Consider the following 16,174-nt stretch of genomic DNA (forward strand, 5'->3'; position numbering starts at 1 on the left):
CTTATGACTCGGGCCCTTTTTATGAGGGGCGTTTTGATTCGAGCCCTTTTGACTCAGGCCCTTTTGTTGCGGAGAACTTTTGACCCGGGCCCTTTAGACGTGGGGCCGTTTTGACTCGGGCCCTTCAGTAGCGGGGCCCCTTTCGGCCCGGGTCAGTTTCACGCAGGACCCTTTTGACCGGGGTCGTTTTGACTCGGGCCTTTCTGTGTTTTCCCTTTTGTTTGGTTCTTCTGACATGGAGCCGTATATATAACGCAGCAGCTGAAATACCTGGGGCAGGGGGCCCGGGGCAGTATGAATAAATCGATGATCGATCGATCCAGGAAGCAGTAAAATTAGTTACACCACTGTTCATTTCTCTTTCTTTCTATTCTCTCGACATAATGCCTGGAGATGAATGTTCTGACTAATTGACTACAGCGGCGAAAGACGATATACGCTATCAATGATAACTTTTATGACTTTTAACTTAATATATAACGAAAAACTCTATATCGGTCTTTTGCCCCGCCCTCCTGTTGGAAAAAATCCTGCGTCCGTTAATGATTATGATGTTTCTTAGTTACTGTATTATATTGTTCTATACACGGAATAAATACTTCCGTGTTTTATATAATAATAACAACCTTATTTACATTTATTACGGCCCTTGCTTTACGACAGGGAAACGAATTCACGTTCAGCGTAATCAGTTTCCATTCTCAAATAATTACAGTGAGGCGAAAGAAATAATTCATGCACAGATTTAGGACCTAGAAAAGTGTCCTGCAAACATGTAGTAAATTCCTGAAGAGTGAAAAGCGCTAGTAGCAGTAATTAGCTCAGTCGGTCCCTATGGTCCCGTAGTGAATTACATAAATCTTACAGATGTTGTATCTCTTTCTTTCTCTTTTCTCTACATCATGTCTGGAAATTAATGTTTGGACAAATAAGCTACAGATGCAATTTTAAAAAGTAAGATGATCTAAGCCAGCCCTGTCCAACGCGGTGCCCGCGGGCGCCATGGCGCCCGCCAATCATTTTCTTGGCGCCCTCTGAAATCGAACTCAAAATATGCAAAATTTATTGTCTTCAACATTAGATTTTCTTTTATTTCTGTTATTTTATTTCAAAAATAGTAACTTGCACTTCTGGCTGTTCTGAACTCTGGGAAAAAGCATTCAAGAAAATCGAAGAAATAGTTTCACAACAGTTAATTTGAACATTTGTTACTTTACACTTGGCTACGCTTTGGCAACCGCGGTAGTTCGCGTGCCTGCTGCTGGCGGCGCTGTCTGTCTTTATCCGATCGTCTTTCATCATATTGCGCCTTGAAAAATTTCCATTGTGAGGATAGACTCGCTCTCTCTTGGGGAACACTCTTTGTGTGAACTCGTGTGTGTTGCGAAAAGTTGCAACTGTACTCGTGACTCCTTTTATTCAGTACTTTTTTTGCCATGGCCAAGAGACAAAGAACGTATAGTTTTAACTGTGAATGGGATGAACAATATTGTTTTGTTGAATACAGAGGAAAACCGGTGTGCTTATTGTGCAATGGAAGTGTGTCTATTCCTAAAAAAAGTAATGTAGAGAGGCATTTCGCGACGAATCACAAAAACTTCGATACTGAATTTCCTATAAATTCTGAACTCAGGAAACACAAAGTGAGAAACCTAAAATCTAAATTAACGCTGCAACAAAATGTGTTTCAAAGGCCTGTTCAACAAGCTACTAACTTAACAATTGCCTCTTTCAAAGTGTGTTATGTGTTAGATAAAAAGAAAAAGCCTTTTAGTGATGGTGAAGTAGTGAAAGAAGCCATGATTAGTGCCGCTGAATCCCTGTTCGATGGACACAGAGATAAACATGCAATCGTGTCTTCCATCAGTGCACTCCAGTTGTCTCACCAAACTGTTGCTAGAAGGGTGGAGCAGATTTCAAATAATCAGCAAAATCAATTGCACCAGGATTTGCAATCGTGTGATTTTTTTCCGCTGCAGTTAGATGAAAGTACTGATATGTCCAACACTGCTGAGTTGTGCGTATTTACTAGAATGATTTTTGATGTTTTCACGGTGAAAGAGGAATTTCTCAAATTGCTGCCACTTCATGGGCATCCTAGGGGGGAAGATATATTTAACACCTTTCAAAAGTTTGCTAAGGATAGCAATTTGCCTCTTTCTGAACTTGTCACAATAACAACGGATAGGGCACCTTCTATGACTAGTAGGAATAACGGGTTTCTTGCTCTTTGTGCTAAGGATGAATCATTTCCAACATTTCTGTCTTACTACTGTATCATTCATCACAAAGCTTTATGTGCAAAAGTTTTAAAATTCGACCATGTCATGAAAATAGTAACTCGTGTAGTAAATTACATTAGGTAATCTTCCACTCGTCATCGATTATTCAAAAGTATTTTGAATTTATCAGATGCTGAGCATGGTGACGTCCTTCTTCATGCAGACGTCAGGTGGCTGAGTAGGGGCAAGACACTAGAACGATTCTGTTGTCTTTTGGATGAAATCAGGGACATCTAAGGGTCAGTATTATGATCTCGATGAAACATCATGGTTGCTAGATTGAGCTTTCTTGGCAGATATCACTTTCAAATTAAATGAGTTAAGTCTAGAATTGCAAGGGAAAGGCCATAACATTTCAGCCATGATAAGTACAGTTAATGCTTTTCAAAAGAAAATGAAGCTGTGGATTTCTCACTTAAACAGGAATTCCCTTTCCCACTTTCCAAACTTCAAATCTATGGTGGAAAAGGTAAATTGTGTTGGTTGTGATCTTTCAAAATTTTCAAAGCATTTGGAAATTCTTATTCTTGAGTTTTGGAACATATTTGCCCAGTTTGTAGCACTTGAACCAGTGGTTCTGTTCATCAATAATCCATTTGTCTCTGTTGATGTTATTGATCTTGGTAGTAAGATATGTGAAGTGTTTGGAAATTATAATATTGAAGATTTAGAACTTGAAATCCTAACTATTCGAGAAGATATAGTTTTGAAATTTTCCTATGCAACTTGTACTAATATATGGATTCTAACGGACAGAGTAAAATACTCCCTTCTGAGCAGTGTTGCTAAAAAAATTTATTCCTGCTTTGGCTCAACTTATCTTTGCGAAGTCGCATTTTCTGTCATGAACATGATCAAAAATAAGTACCGAACCTCCCTGACACCCTCTCACCTGGATGACGCAATAAGAGCAGCCTGTTCCAGCTACACACCAGATTTCCTTCAACTGGCAGCAAACGTGCAGTGTCAGTCTTCTCACTAGGTATGTATCAATTTTCAAAATAATAATAATAATAATAATAATAATAATAATAATAATAATAGTGATGATGATAATATTAATAACAAATAAATAATAAGTAGTAGTTGTTGTACTAGTAGCAGTAGGCTTATTTCTAGTAGTTTTGTATTTTTCGAAAGGCGCCCGCACGTCGGAAAACAGGAGCCAGTTGCGCCCGATAAGGTGAAAACGTTGGACAGCGCTGATCTAAGCTATCAGTGACAGATGTTGTGGTGTTTAACTTAACATATAAGGCAATAAATTGAAAAACAAAGAATAGGAATCTTTTCAGAGATGACAGTGCACTAATGCTTCAAATCCTTGCCTTTACTCCCTATACTTACATTATTTCCCTAGTCAAAATAAAATCTCTTCAAAATTAATCACAATTTTTTATGCAACCATCCCTTCTTTAGAGTACTGCGCGGTCACATACAAGTCACGGCGATGTAAAGGCACTTTTGGCGACGAAGATACATTTAAATCAATAATATCGCATCACCGATCCCTAAGAGTAATAAAGAAGGGTCTATCATTAAAAAATTCGTCACTTTAATTGCTGATATTATTCACTTGTAAACGAAAAACCGTATTCCTAGTTGATAATTTTTATTTCGTTCCCCATTAAAGAAATGAAAAAATTTCGGACTTCACTGCTCTATTTCCTTCCTATCTAACTTTCTGAGCTCCTACCAAGTCCATTCTATATTTGTGTAACTTGCTTGTTACGTGTTTTAGTACGCATGTTGTATAAAGATGCTTATGTTCCAAATCTCATGTCTATTTTACTTTGCTGACGTTGTGCCAAGTTATCAGTCCTGGCCCGAGGCTTCTGTGAATTTTTCATAACGATTGTCTGTTTTACAGAATGAGGGGTTGTTAGTTTCACGTCAAACAGCCAACCTGGAGAACCGCCCCTTGTCTGTCCGCAATTGCTTATTCAATACATTTGCAGTTAACCTCTATATGTAAAGGCTTTCTCTTCGATTTGCAACATGAGGACTCGCCATGCTGTGATGACAGGAACACAGATTACACGGTGGCGGGATACATTTTTCAAATTTCAGGAAATTTTATTGAATTTCCTTATACCAAACAGACATGTGATAGAGATAAACAGATACAGGTGTTCTAAAATATGCTCAAAATTAAAATTAAAATCAGATATAATGTCTCCTTTTGGAGCTATTACATCCGTAGCTGAGTACCGCTTAACTAAGCCTCACGAAATTTAGGAAATCAAGTGGCAAGTAGTGTTCTAGCGGTTAAACGTAGAAACAAGGAGAGAAAAGTCAGTCTAGGAGATAAATTCCTAGCTTCCCACTGGAATTGCAATGTTCAGAAAGAGAAAAGGTAAAGTTTAAATAAACATACGAATCGCTGCGAGAAGTATTTTTCATCCATACATCTTTATTCCTACAAAATATTATGTATACACACTTTGTTTCCAACTTAGAAAATACAGTTTTTGTTTAAATAGGAAACATATATGTTACAATGAATTGCTTATAGCCTTGCTGTTTCAGATGTAATTCACAGATACAGTAGCTCTCTCTCTCTCTCTCCCTATGTAGGTTAACTCAATGTTTTACAGCTGAACAAATAATATGCCAAGCGGTGTCAAATGAAATATAAACAATAAGAATTAATTTCATTATGTTTATATGCTGCTCAAAGCACATTGTATAATTAACACTGAATGAACATATGTAGCCTAATTGCTGCTAACACTATCAAAGGGTTTGATATTTCAACGGTTTTCCTTCTTTCTTTTTCTTTTCTTTTTTTTCTTTTTTTGTTTCCTATTATATTCAGCATAGTGAATTTATAGTTACTTCATTTACGGATCACATTTCTCTATAGTCATTAGTGTATATGTTTCCCTCACATAGCAAATTTAATAACAGAAAGTGCGTTGCTTAACCCAAAACTGGTATTTATATTCTATTTCTAGTATAAGTACGTTTGATGAAGTTATTGCGCTGTAGCAACGCAATTGGAAAGTACTGACTTCGAACCCTGTAGTTGGCCTCCTGATTGAAATTTCCCGGAATTTTTTCCTGAGTTCCACCAGATATATGCTAGATTAACAGTTACCTATCGACTCCATCCACCACTCCCATTATAGCCAAACTTTTCTGAGCAAGCCAAAGTAGATTTACTTGTATATTACGTTCCATTTAGGGAGCAGAGGTGAATCATAATTATTTTCTTTGCATGTAAAATTTTTATAATATTCTGCAGTTTGTTATTCAAAGATCCTTGCTGCAGTTTAAGATGAAAACTCTTTAGTTCGGTAGAGAAATAGAACTATAATTGACCAAACTTACAAAGTAGTCGGTTGAAATGAAGCACAGAAACACAACCAGTAGCTTGTGGCTTGTCCGTTATTTATATTATTCATCTTGACGATCCAACTGAATTTGATAAATATTTTTTTAAAAGAAAGAACCTTCGTGGTAACTATACAAAATTAGGGTCTAACCCTGGAATGGATAATGCAATGTGATTGAAAAGAAAGTACATTTATATATACCTGCCATGCACTAGTACAAAGACACATAACATCGACTTACTCTTACAGTAATTGTTGGAAATGGTCCCCATGAACATCCAGTCATGTCTGCACGCGTTTATTCTTGTTCTCGGATACTCCTATTAGTTATTCATCTGAAGGTTTCCTAATGGAATCACGAGTACCAATTTGAAATTCCTAGAGCATGGAGTTTCCTCCATAAACACAACTTTTTGCACAACGCCAGGTATTGATGATTTCAAGAGGTAGTCGGTGAAGAAGTATCCCCTTTGCTACGTAATTCCTTCCGAGCCATATCTTCTATCGTTCTCAATATAGATTTCCAGTATTTTCGCAGTACTAGCTTTCACTCCCAGTGTATTGGAGTCCATCCCCACTGGCGAAATCTGAAATTATTACTAGCCCCACAAGTGAAATTCTAGTGGGCTTAAGTTCGAAAAGCGAAGTGTCCACAACTCCTTAGACATAATTCTATACAGAAAAATCTCTTGTACTAAATTCATGCACTGTCTGATTGTATTATGCGGTTGTGACGTCTGGCTAAAACCAAGTATATTATTACTTTCGTCCTCGATTAGCTCTCCCATAAACTGGTGAATGCTTCCACAATGACGATGTGCAAAGAATAACACATGGGCTTCTCAATATTGTAATCCATATCCGAGTAGTCTGCCCATGTAGAAGAAATTCATATTTGACTTGTAGGGTTTTGGTGAAACGTAAACGTGAGTTCTGTGCATGCACATATACTGATAAGTAGGAACCATATAATTGGTATAGAAAACCAATTATAAAATAGTATAGCCAGGATTATCCGCTAGAGACTGATGAAACCAGTCGCTGAAAGGCAATAAACATGAAGTAAAAAAAAATAAAGACGTCTTCTCGTTTGAAGGTCAACCAACTTACTTGGTTCGCGGAAGTAAAATGCGCACATCAGAGTACTACCTTTGGAGAAAACATTAGTCACAGTCCACAAAATACAGAGCTCAACATTTAATTGTATTCATGCAGGAATTACCTTACGAACTCACCAGTTCCGTCGTCAGAACACCAAGATGGAGCTGAAGATATTTCTGGCGAAGGGGGGACGGGGAGATAACTTACTAACTTTACTATAAGTAATTCCTAGATTAATACATACTTGCAAACAACCGAAAATTTCGGGGAGCTGAATGTGGTCGCAGGGGATTTCAGCCCCCATTGCCCAGCCTCTAGCTACAGGCCTAGAACTCACGTGTCAGTGTATTTAATTGAGAAAATACTATATTGTGTAATGTACATAGAAGAACTATAACCCATCCCACTGCTAATTGGATAAATTAAAGTCAATCACATTTTTCTTAGTATTTTAACCGTAACTGGTAAGTGGGGTGTGACAAACCCCACTATTATTTTATTGTTATACATTGAAGTGAAAAAAAAACAGCTTAACACCCGAACGGCTTCACGATAATATTATATTGACTAATATCTATGGCTAAATGGTTCATTCGTTTGGAGTTAAACGCCTCTTTTGGTACCGAAATTCTATGTGTACACTTAGACCTTAACCAACTAACCCTCACCGGAAATCGAATCTGGATATCTAGCGCAGAAAGTGAGTATGTGAACAATACAGCCACGAGAGAGCTTATCATAGAACATGTTAACAATAATAGCAAGATATAAGCCTTAACAAAGTATGTCTAATAACTAATAACAAATAAAGTATCACCGTAAAGATTGTAAAAACGCTCATGCGAATACTACACACCATTTTAACACAGGCAACCAACAATGCTCTGCTGCTGTACAGGTTGCATAAAAGCTTAGGAATGTCAAGGATTTTAAAAGATACAGTACATTAAAGTCACCGTTATCGTTACTGTTAATAATACTCAAAGCATGTTATCACATTCACATACGTAAACAGAATAAATAAAATCTGATCACGATTCCTTGTTGATCAGATTCATTAAGATAGAAAACTGATAAGGAAATGTTGATTCGAAGTGACAGTGCTTAATTGTCAAAGCACTTATCAATTCTATAAGTTCTACAATTCCACTATATTATTAATATTTAACAAATTGTATCTTTTTGTAATTAGCTGTAAAGCCTCCCTTGTCTCAAATTTAAAAAAGTCCTCTCACCCTCCAAGCAATAAGATAGTGTCTATTAAGTGTAGGGCATGGGAACATGCTTTTCTGAAATTTCATCCCAAATGTTAACATGTCTTTAAATGAAACGTTTGCTGAGTTTGGAACTTTCTTATTACATACAGTACATAAATGAATAATCCACGTATTTCTATAAAATATATTTTTTCTTCTCAATTTTACCGCTGTCGTATTTTTTATTTTTCTCTATGATATTAGCTTCGATCTATCTCTCGGAATGTACTTCGTCCTCAGTATTAAAATGATTGATTAACTGATTTACAGCTTATAATTATCATTCAAATCTCATTAAACGGCCCATGTCATTATATTGCATTCTTAAGTTCTTTTTTTTTTTCAGGTTTCGAATAGATGGTATTTATTGGAAGACATGTTCTGACTACATGAAGTGTTAGACAAATTTCCTGTAAGCCTTGGAGTCCAGAATGAATAATTAACCTTCTAGAAAAGAACGCGTTCATCATTGTTTGTGTTAATAAATTGTTTGTGTAACTACCACACTGACCACACGTATATTTCTATTTCCATAAAAGTTATATTGTATTTTTACTGCACCACAATTGAATTCTTCCGCAATGTCAGCTGGTTTCAACGTATTTCTCGCGACAAACTTCGTCACAGTACATCCTCCAGATATACACTCAGACTGCTTGCTTGTCCAATCAACTTTAATAGTTGTTTATCATTCTAGTTATTACAAGGTTAGTAGACTAAACATTATGTTGCAGATAGTGTTAATCTTCTTCCTCTAAGCTAATAATTGCCAACAAGATGTTCTATCACATAATAGTTTTCTGTACCCATTTCCAGTAAACCACACGGAAAGAACAATGCCAACAGAGGGACATTGGCGTTCTATAAGACTTACGATACTTACGCATAGCATAGTTTGGAACTTTAATAATATCAATGACAGTTGATTTCTTGTAGGTAGGCTACGTGGTTGCATACTACTCTTGCCTTGCCTATACTTTCTAACACTTACTTATGGTGCAGCTTGATTGATCGTAATTGCTTCTGCAGGTTCTTCCTCCACGAGTAGAAAAAACTGTACGTCATTTCAACAACTGATTAATATTCCAAATATCAAAATATCGAACAAACGTATTACTGATCGATATGTCAATATACTAGTCCCATTTAACCGAATTTCCCGATTAACCGAATCGCTAAAATAACAGCTTTTTACAGAAGAAATGTTATTTTTTTTACAAGCTGAATTAAACTCTATTATTTTAGTGCTATGGTTTTTAGTTCAGCAATGTTCCGTTTTAAAGGCATCATATATTGTGCAAGAACGTCTTTTCACGCTTAGCACATATACAATATATGCGGAGAGTACTGTATATGAACCTGTTTAACCGAAACATCGTCGGTACAGTCATATTCAGTTAAACGGGACTCTAGAACATTTTAATAATTTTTTATACTCGATATATTTTTTTAAAAAAATAGCGGGGTTAATCCATGCTAAGTGATGTAGAAAAAAGAAAAATTTCCGCTCGACCTTTTCAAAAAAATCTAATTTGTTCACAAATGTTGAGTCGATATAAGAGTACTTCAAAACCACAATTAATTATATTTTACAACATCCAATGGCGACGCAACGGCTGCAACCATTTTGCTCTTTCTCTGTTTCAGGCGTTTATGTTGTTTTGAATATCTCAGCATATATTTGTCCTCGCAAATTGAACGTTGCTGGGCATCTCAAACTTGTGCAGGGTTAAAACTTTGATTTCTTAAGATTTTTGCCTAAAACCACTTAAAAGGAGTGAAATTAGGGCCTACACTAGCAACATTTTTGGACATTGAAGACAAGTTTGGGAAGAGGAATCAACTAACGTAGAGGTCTGAATTTGTGTGTGTGTGTAGTACGGGGTCATGAGTTTATACACAGAAAATTGCAGATCAGTAGCTGCTCCGAAAGGCCTGAAAAAAATCGTACAGTTGGGAAATTATGTCAGTTCGGCATATTTCACTGTCCAATATCTCCAATGAGCCTCATAAAAAAATATGAAACTTTTGTAATAGTAATTCCTTTAGTATACCGTAACACACACAACAGCGTGTCAGCACGCCACTGAAAACATTCCCCAGTCAGTGTTTACAGTGAGTGAGCGTTCACTGACTGGGAATACAGATCAAATGAGAGGACAACAGTTTCCTGCATTAGTTAGCAGTTAAAACAAGAATAATCATGATTGACTATCATTGATATAGCACAGTGGCGGATCCAGGATATGATAAATGGAGGGGATAAACCATAGTTTGCCGCTTTATCCAGTATAAAACAAGATTGAAGCCCATTTTATCCAGTGTATACCTAAGCGTCAAGGGGGGGCTATAGCCCCTATAGGCCCCCTTGGATCCGCACCTGATATAGCAAACAGCAATGAGTACTTTCGGATTTTTTGCCAGGTGTACATTCGACTTTTCTCGCATTCTGCTGATAGCGGCATTCTTCACTAGTGCTGCTGTGATAAGACAATGAGTCACAACCAGAGGAAAGAAAGTAGCTTGAGAGCCTTGACTGGTCTAACATTCATCCTACTTTATTTTACTTCACAACAAAGAGTTCCCAGTTGAATTTGTGAACAGAACACCTCCTAGAGTACGACGTCATTCTCTAATACTTCGAACAACTTCTGCTCAAAAACACAAAACGCGCTGTTGTGTGTGTTGTGGTATACTAAAGGAGTAACTATTCCCAAGGTTTCAGATTTTTTTATGAGGGCCTTTTGGAAATATTGGTCAGTGAAATATGCTGAATTGACATAATTTCCCAACTTTACGATTTTTTCAGGCCTTTGGGAGCAGCTACAGATCTGCAAAACTTATGACCCCGTACTACGTGCACACACGTCAGTTGTTTCCTCTTCCCAAACATGTCTTTAATGTCCAAAAATGTTGCTACTGTAGGCCCTAATTTCACGCCTTTCGAGTTTTATGCAAAAATGTTAAGAAATCAAAGCTTTAGCTTTGCACAAGTTGGAGACGCCCAACAATTTTCAATTTGTTAGTACAGATACATGCTGAGATATTCAAAACAACGTAAACGCCTGAAATCGAGAAAACGCAAAATGGCGAAAGCCGCTGTTTCGCTACGAGATGTTTCAAAAAATCCAATGATTGTGGTTTTGAAGTACTCTCATATAATATAAACATTCATATAAAAAATTAGATTTTTTGTAGATGGTCGAGCGGCACATGTTTGATCACTTAGAATGGATTGGCTCAGCGATATTTCGATATCTGTCATTTTAAATAATTAATACTTTTCTTGATGACCATCGTATAATAAATACTCTTTTCATTAACATTTTCGTAAATACACTTAAATTTTGTCTTTATCTCATTCTGCAATGATGTTTATACTACATAGGGTTTTGTATAACTGTGTCGTATTTTTGAAATAATGCATTAATTATACTGTTTGAAATATTTACTTGTCTTCCCGCTTAAAAACAATCTGGAAATGCCGATGATAGGAAGGAAATTGTGGTTTCACATCCGTATTAGTTTGTGACACTGAAAGATGTGCTTATCAATACTCTATATCAGTGGTGTATTTCTGGCGGTACGCAATAGTACGGCGTACCGGCAACTTCTTAATGAGATTGGAATATTTTCTCCTGTCTTAGAAAGGGGTTGACGAGAAACTTGGAAAATACAAAATAGTAAATACCGGTATATAGTTTTATTGAAATCAGAGGTTTTATTGTTTTCCTTTTCCTTTTTTTCTTTCTAGAGAAAGAGTTGCGAATCTTCTTTCCTTCTTGAAGTCAGTTAATTGTATTCAAGGACTGGAAATATTTGGTCCCTTTTGTCTCTCCCCCGGTGGCACGTCCTCGCGCCTCCATTTTTTCATTCCTTTTTCGCACGGTAATGTGGCACTGAACCAACTAGATTCGTTTTCTGAAAAACTGACCTCTCATAACGAAATAATCCCAACAAATTTGTCTGTCACTGAAGTTAGACTAAACTGAAAACCAGTAGAAAAATTCTATTTGGAATCCACCTCTGTACTTTCTTCGTGCAAGAACCTTGCTCACTTTCTACTTTAATGTGTCTAAGTAATTGCTTTTCTTCATTATGAAGAAGAGGATTATGTGAAAATACCCCCTAGATTGTTTTCGCATATTTTAATATTAATTTAGTAGAGGTTTAAGAAACATTTTGGTAGCATGATTAGTAAGTATTCTGAAGAACATTATGTAAACAATGTATTGTACGTGTTTTGTTATTGAAATTCAGTATTTGTGGAATCTTGATGCGTTTTGAAAACAAAGAATAGCAGCTTACTTTCGCCCGTTTAGAAAGAGAGAGAGAGAGAGAAAGCAAGAAACAAATCACTAAGAAATATTGATTATTTTTACGTTTATTGTATTATAAAATTAAGATGTAAGAATCAGACATTTTTAAATCATCATTATACCTATGTACTTTAGAGTTTTTAGTTACAAGACTGCAGTCATATGCTACTGGGCATTATTATTTTTATTATTGTTAATAATAATAATAATAATAATAATAATAATAATAATAATAATAATAATAATAATAATAATAATAATATCCTGAAAGGTATGCAACTTTTTACCATTATAAACCTGAGGTCCAGCGTACCGTCATCTTTATTTTTAGAAATAAAACGCTGCTCTATATCATCTTCGACCTCTACGAAATTTGGGTAGATCCTGCTCTCGCACATTGTTGGGTATAGACAGTGATGACGCAAGAGCGAGGCAAGAGGGTAGGGGACCCCAGTGGCTACCTCTGCAGGCCCGTAGCCAGCTCGAAAATTTAGGGGGGGGGCGGTGGAAGTTAGGGGGGCCGATCCAAAAATATTAGTTCATTCCATATTATAGTTCATTTGCAAACCTACCGTGAAAATTTTAGAGGGGGCCAGTAAAAATTTAGGGGTGGCCCGGCCCCCCTAGACCCCCCTGGATACGGGCCTGTACCTCTGCTCTTCAGATATATTGTATTTCAATATATGTTAAGCGGGCGCACACACAGAATTTTTTGTTGCGAGGGGTCCAAGCTTTTTGGGTGTAGGGTCAATACTACAAGCCAACACATCTATGTAGTATTGAACGGGTACTATTTTACACCCAAAAAGACAATTAATAATTGTAAAATATTTCCACCTGTATTTTCAGAAAGAAAAAGTTATAGAACTAGGTTGTTTTTATAACAGAAAGAGTACAGATGATCTGTAAGATAAAATTTTCATCCTACATCAATCATTTTCTTGTTAAATAAATATAGCTTTATTGAGAAAATATACAATGTATGTTGAGTTAGGAAGTTTTAGCGTAGGTCAGGACCTGGTGCGCCCCTGATGCTAAGTAATGTAAAACTATCCTTTTCGACACATACACACACACACAAAAAAAATAGCTGTCCTCTTTAAAAACACCTTTGCCCCTCCGTCTGTCCCTAAGAAATTAAAGTAGGCGTCTTCACTGGTTATAGAGAAAGTGCAACTTTTTTTACATTTGTCCCTTTGGAAGAGGAATGAAACCCTGTTGAAATTAAAATAAGAGCGATTTGGATATATTTTCTAAACGCAAAAATGTAAGGTATTTTCTCAAACTCAGCAATTCGTTGGAAGAACCGATAAGTAGAAGAACTATTACGTAGAACTGACACCAAAATCGATATTTATATACATATTCGGTGCAAAAACGTCAGTAAAACCTATTTTCATCAGTAATGAAATGACGGCAAGGGACCTGTAACTTGAAGCATCATTGTGCATAATCAAGTTAAGTGCACCTCGTCTTGCCTTGCCTTGCTGCCTCAGTCTTCAATTTGTAATATTGGTTTATTTTATGCAACCCAGTAAGAAAGAATAAGATCACTGAAGTTGAACGTTATATTAACAAGATTAAAAAATGCTCTTTGCTCGCGATAAACTAGCAGAACCTCCTTCTTTTTGTAAAAATGAGCGAGGTATGTACTTTATAAGGTTTCTTCTAGAAAAAAAAATAAAACGATTACGTTAAATTGATTTTTCTAATAACTCTGATGTTCTATGGTATTTAAAAGGAAGAATGGAATTCGTATAACGTTCTGCTTTGAGAAATTCATAAATTAAATCTGTGCCCAGAAAAAACTGTATATATAGTATTTAATACGTTAATTTACGTAGAGCTTCGTTGTTAACCGATACTACATGAGGACGTACAGAGTTCTTGAAGAACTTTTGAAAAGAGAGTCACAAATTAATGTGTCTTGAATTTCAAAGAGAAGCAGGCCTACTTCTAGCTAACAATATTAAGTGAAATAAAATCTGACGAGTCAAGTTAAAACCTGAAAAATATTTCGGAGACAATTCCAGCAAAAACGTTCAATAACTGAAGCGGAGCTGAAGAATTTAATATTTATAAAAATAAAAGGATAATTTCTACAGAACCTTATAAAAAAATCAACAAAACTAAAGAAGAATGGTAGGATTATTCATCATAGGTATTCTGCCATTATTGGCAGGTCAGTTGCCGCAACAGAGAAGCTTCCATAATCAATGGTCTTCTGATAATCTTTTCGTTTTCACATACGAGATTTTTCTGCTTTGATATCATCTACTAACTCTTTATTTACTAAAGTATCACCGGAAAGAAATCATAATTTGAAAGGAGTCGTGCGTTGTGTCTGAACGGTACTGCTTGGAAACAATTTTCTCTGTTTTGCAAATCGACTAATAGCTGGCAGCATGATGTAAAAGAAAAATATTTATCGCTAAAGCCATTTTGTTTCAGATAGTCAAAAGGGCTGAGTCGCTATTTTCACTGTGTAGTATTTGAGAAACCCGCTAATATAAGTTAATAAAATTAGGTGTTCGTCCATTTTTTTATTATTTTTTTTTTATCAATACGGTGGGTAGTCATGCATTCATTGTTAAATTTCGGAATCTTTTGAGTGTTGTGTGCAAGAGAGTCAATTGCTTTTTTTGGACTTAGAAGTACCGTCCGGGCTGAGAAGTACACTTTATGGCTTTTTTACTTTCTTTTAATGGTTTATTTAGGAAGAATTTCGAGCACTCTTCTCCATGAATTGTGTTTGAATCTTCTTTGAAAAACTGTAGTAAACATATCTGATTCAGATGTACGCTGCGGTGCATGTAGGCAGGGGTAAAAGGTCATATCTCTGCATAAATTTATCACATATAATATATATTTGGAAATAATCTGAGAAATGGATACCAAACATATAACTTAAGGGGTTTCAGATAAATCAAAGTAAATATTCATATTATTATTTGTAAATTGATGCGTGTGATGAAGGGTGGAATGAGACATTCTTCTCCCATTTTCTATGATAGGCCTTTTTTTCTAGTCATCAGATGGATCCAGCAGTATGAATAAAATTTGCCATTACTTTTACGACACGTTTGTACTGCAGGATCAATCTGATGAATTGTGAGAATTGTTAACACATGTGGAAATACGTAATTGTAAGCTGAAGAAGTGTGGCGGTGCACCATATATTATCAGCACATTGTGAAGAATGGTAGGAAACAAGTATAACTTAGTCGTAAGAAAGGCGTATCTGTAGAGATATGGAGAAATTTTCCTCAGAAAATCCCTTATTACTATATAATAGGGGTCTACTGAAAAAGGATAGAAACAAATACCGAGCGCTACTCAGTATAAAATATCCCAGTCAATTTTTAACAATGGCGTGTAATACATGTCGCATTCTTTGTTAGGAATAAAACTGACGTGTGAGAGCAAGCGACAGGGGAGACAAGTGAAAATGTACAGCAGAATTGAGTGTCGAGTAGCAAAATAAATTTACTTGTACGATATTTATGTAATTCTTGTAGGGTCGAAATGTGGTCGAAATTAATATTGATGTACATATTAAGTTTGACACTATTGCTGTTGGTACTTAGGCTACTTTGGCCTGTTAGTAATGTTAAAATTTATTTCTGAATGCTAATAAAGGTCCAAAGTTGATTTACAATGTCATAAAGAAATACAGAGGAAAAATGTTTATAACAATTTCCTTGTATGCTGTATATTCTGGAAAATTGACATTTCTGACCTGACGACAGTTTTGAGTCAAAGGGACCGCCAAAAATTCAAGAATGACTTTTTTTCAATTGTTACTCAAAAATATTTAAGAAAATTCAAGCAAAAACGTTCGCGAAATTCTCGTTCATGTCTAACTCCATTGTTTCAAAATG

General features: G+C 36.0%; 1 protein-coding gene across 1 annotated transcript; it reads left to right on the forward strand.

Moving 5' to 3' along the window:
- The first annotated feature begins 1,436 nt into the window (after positions 1–1,436).
- On the forward strand, positions 1,437–2,366 carry LOC145665391 (general transcription factor II-I repeat domain-containing protein 2A-like). The gene has a single exon (XM_081732693.1). The coding sequence runs from the start codon at positions 1,437–1,439 to the stop codon at positions 2,364–2,366; it is 930 nt and encodes a 309-aa protein (XP_081588819.1).
- The last annotated feature ends 13,808 nt before the right edge of the window (positions 2,367–16,174 follow it).

The sequence above is a fragment of the Thermobia domestica genome, chromosome 11 (genome assembly GCF_964235325.1).
Source record: "Thermobia domestica chromosome 11, izTheDome1.hap1.1, whole genome shotgun sequence".
Lineage (NCBI taxonomy): Eukaryota > Metazoa > Arthropoda > Insecta > Zygentoma > Lepismatidae > Thermobia > Thermobia domestica.

What these genes read in the sequence shown, in the direction of transcription:
- LOC145665391 (XM_081732693.1), top strand. Translation starts at nt 1,437, where the DNA reads ATGGCCAAGAGACAAAGAACGTATAGTTTTAACTGTGAATGGGATGAA.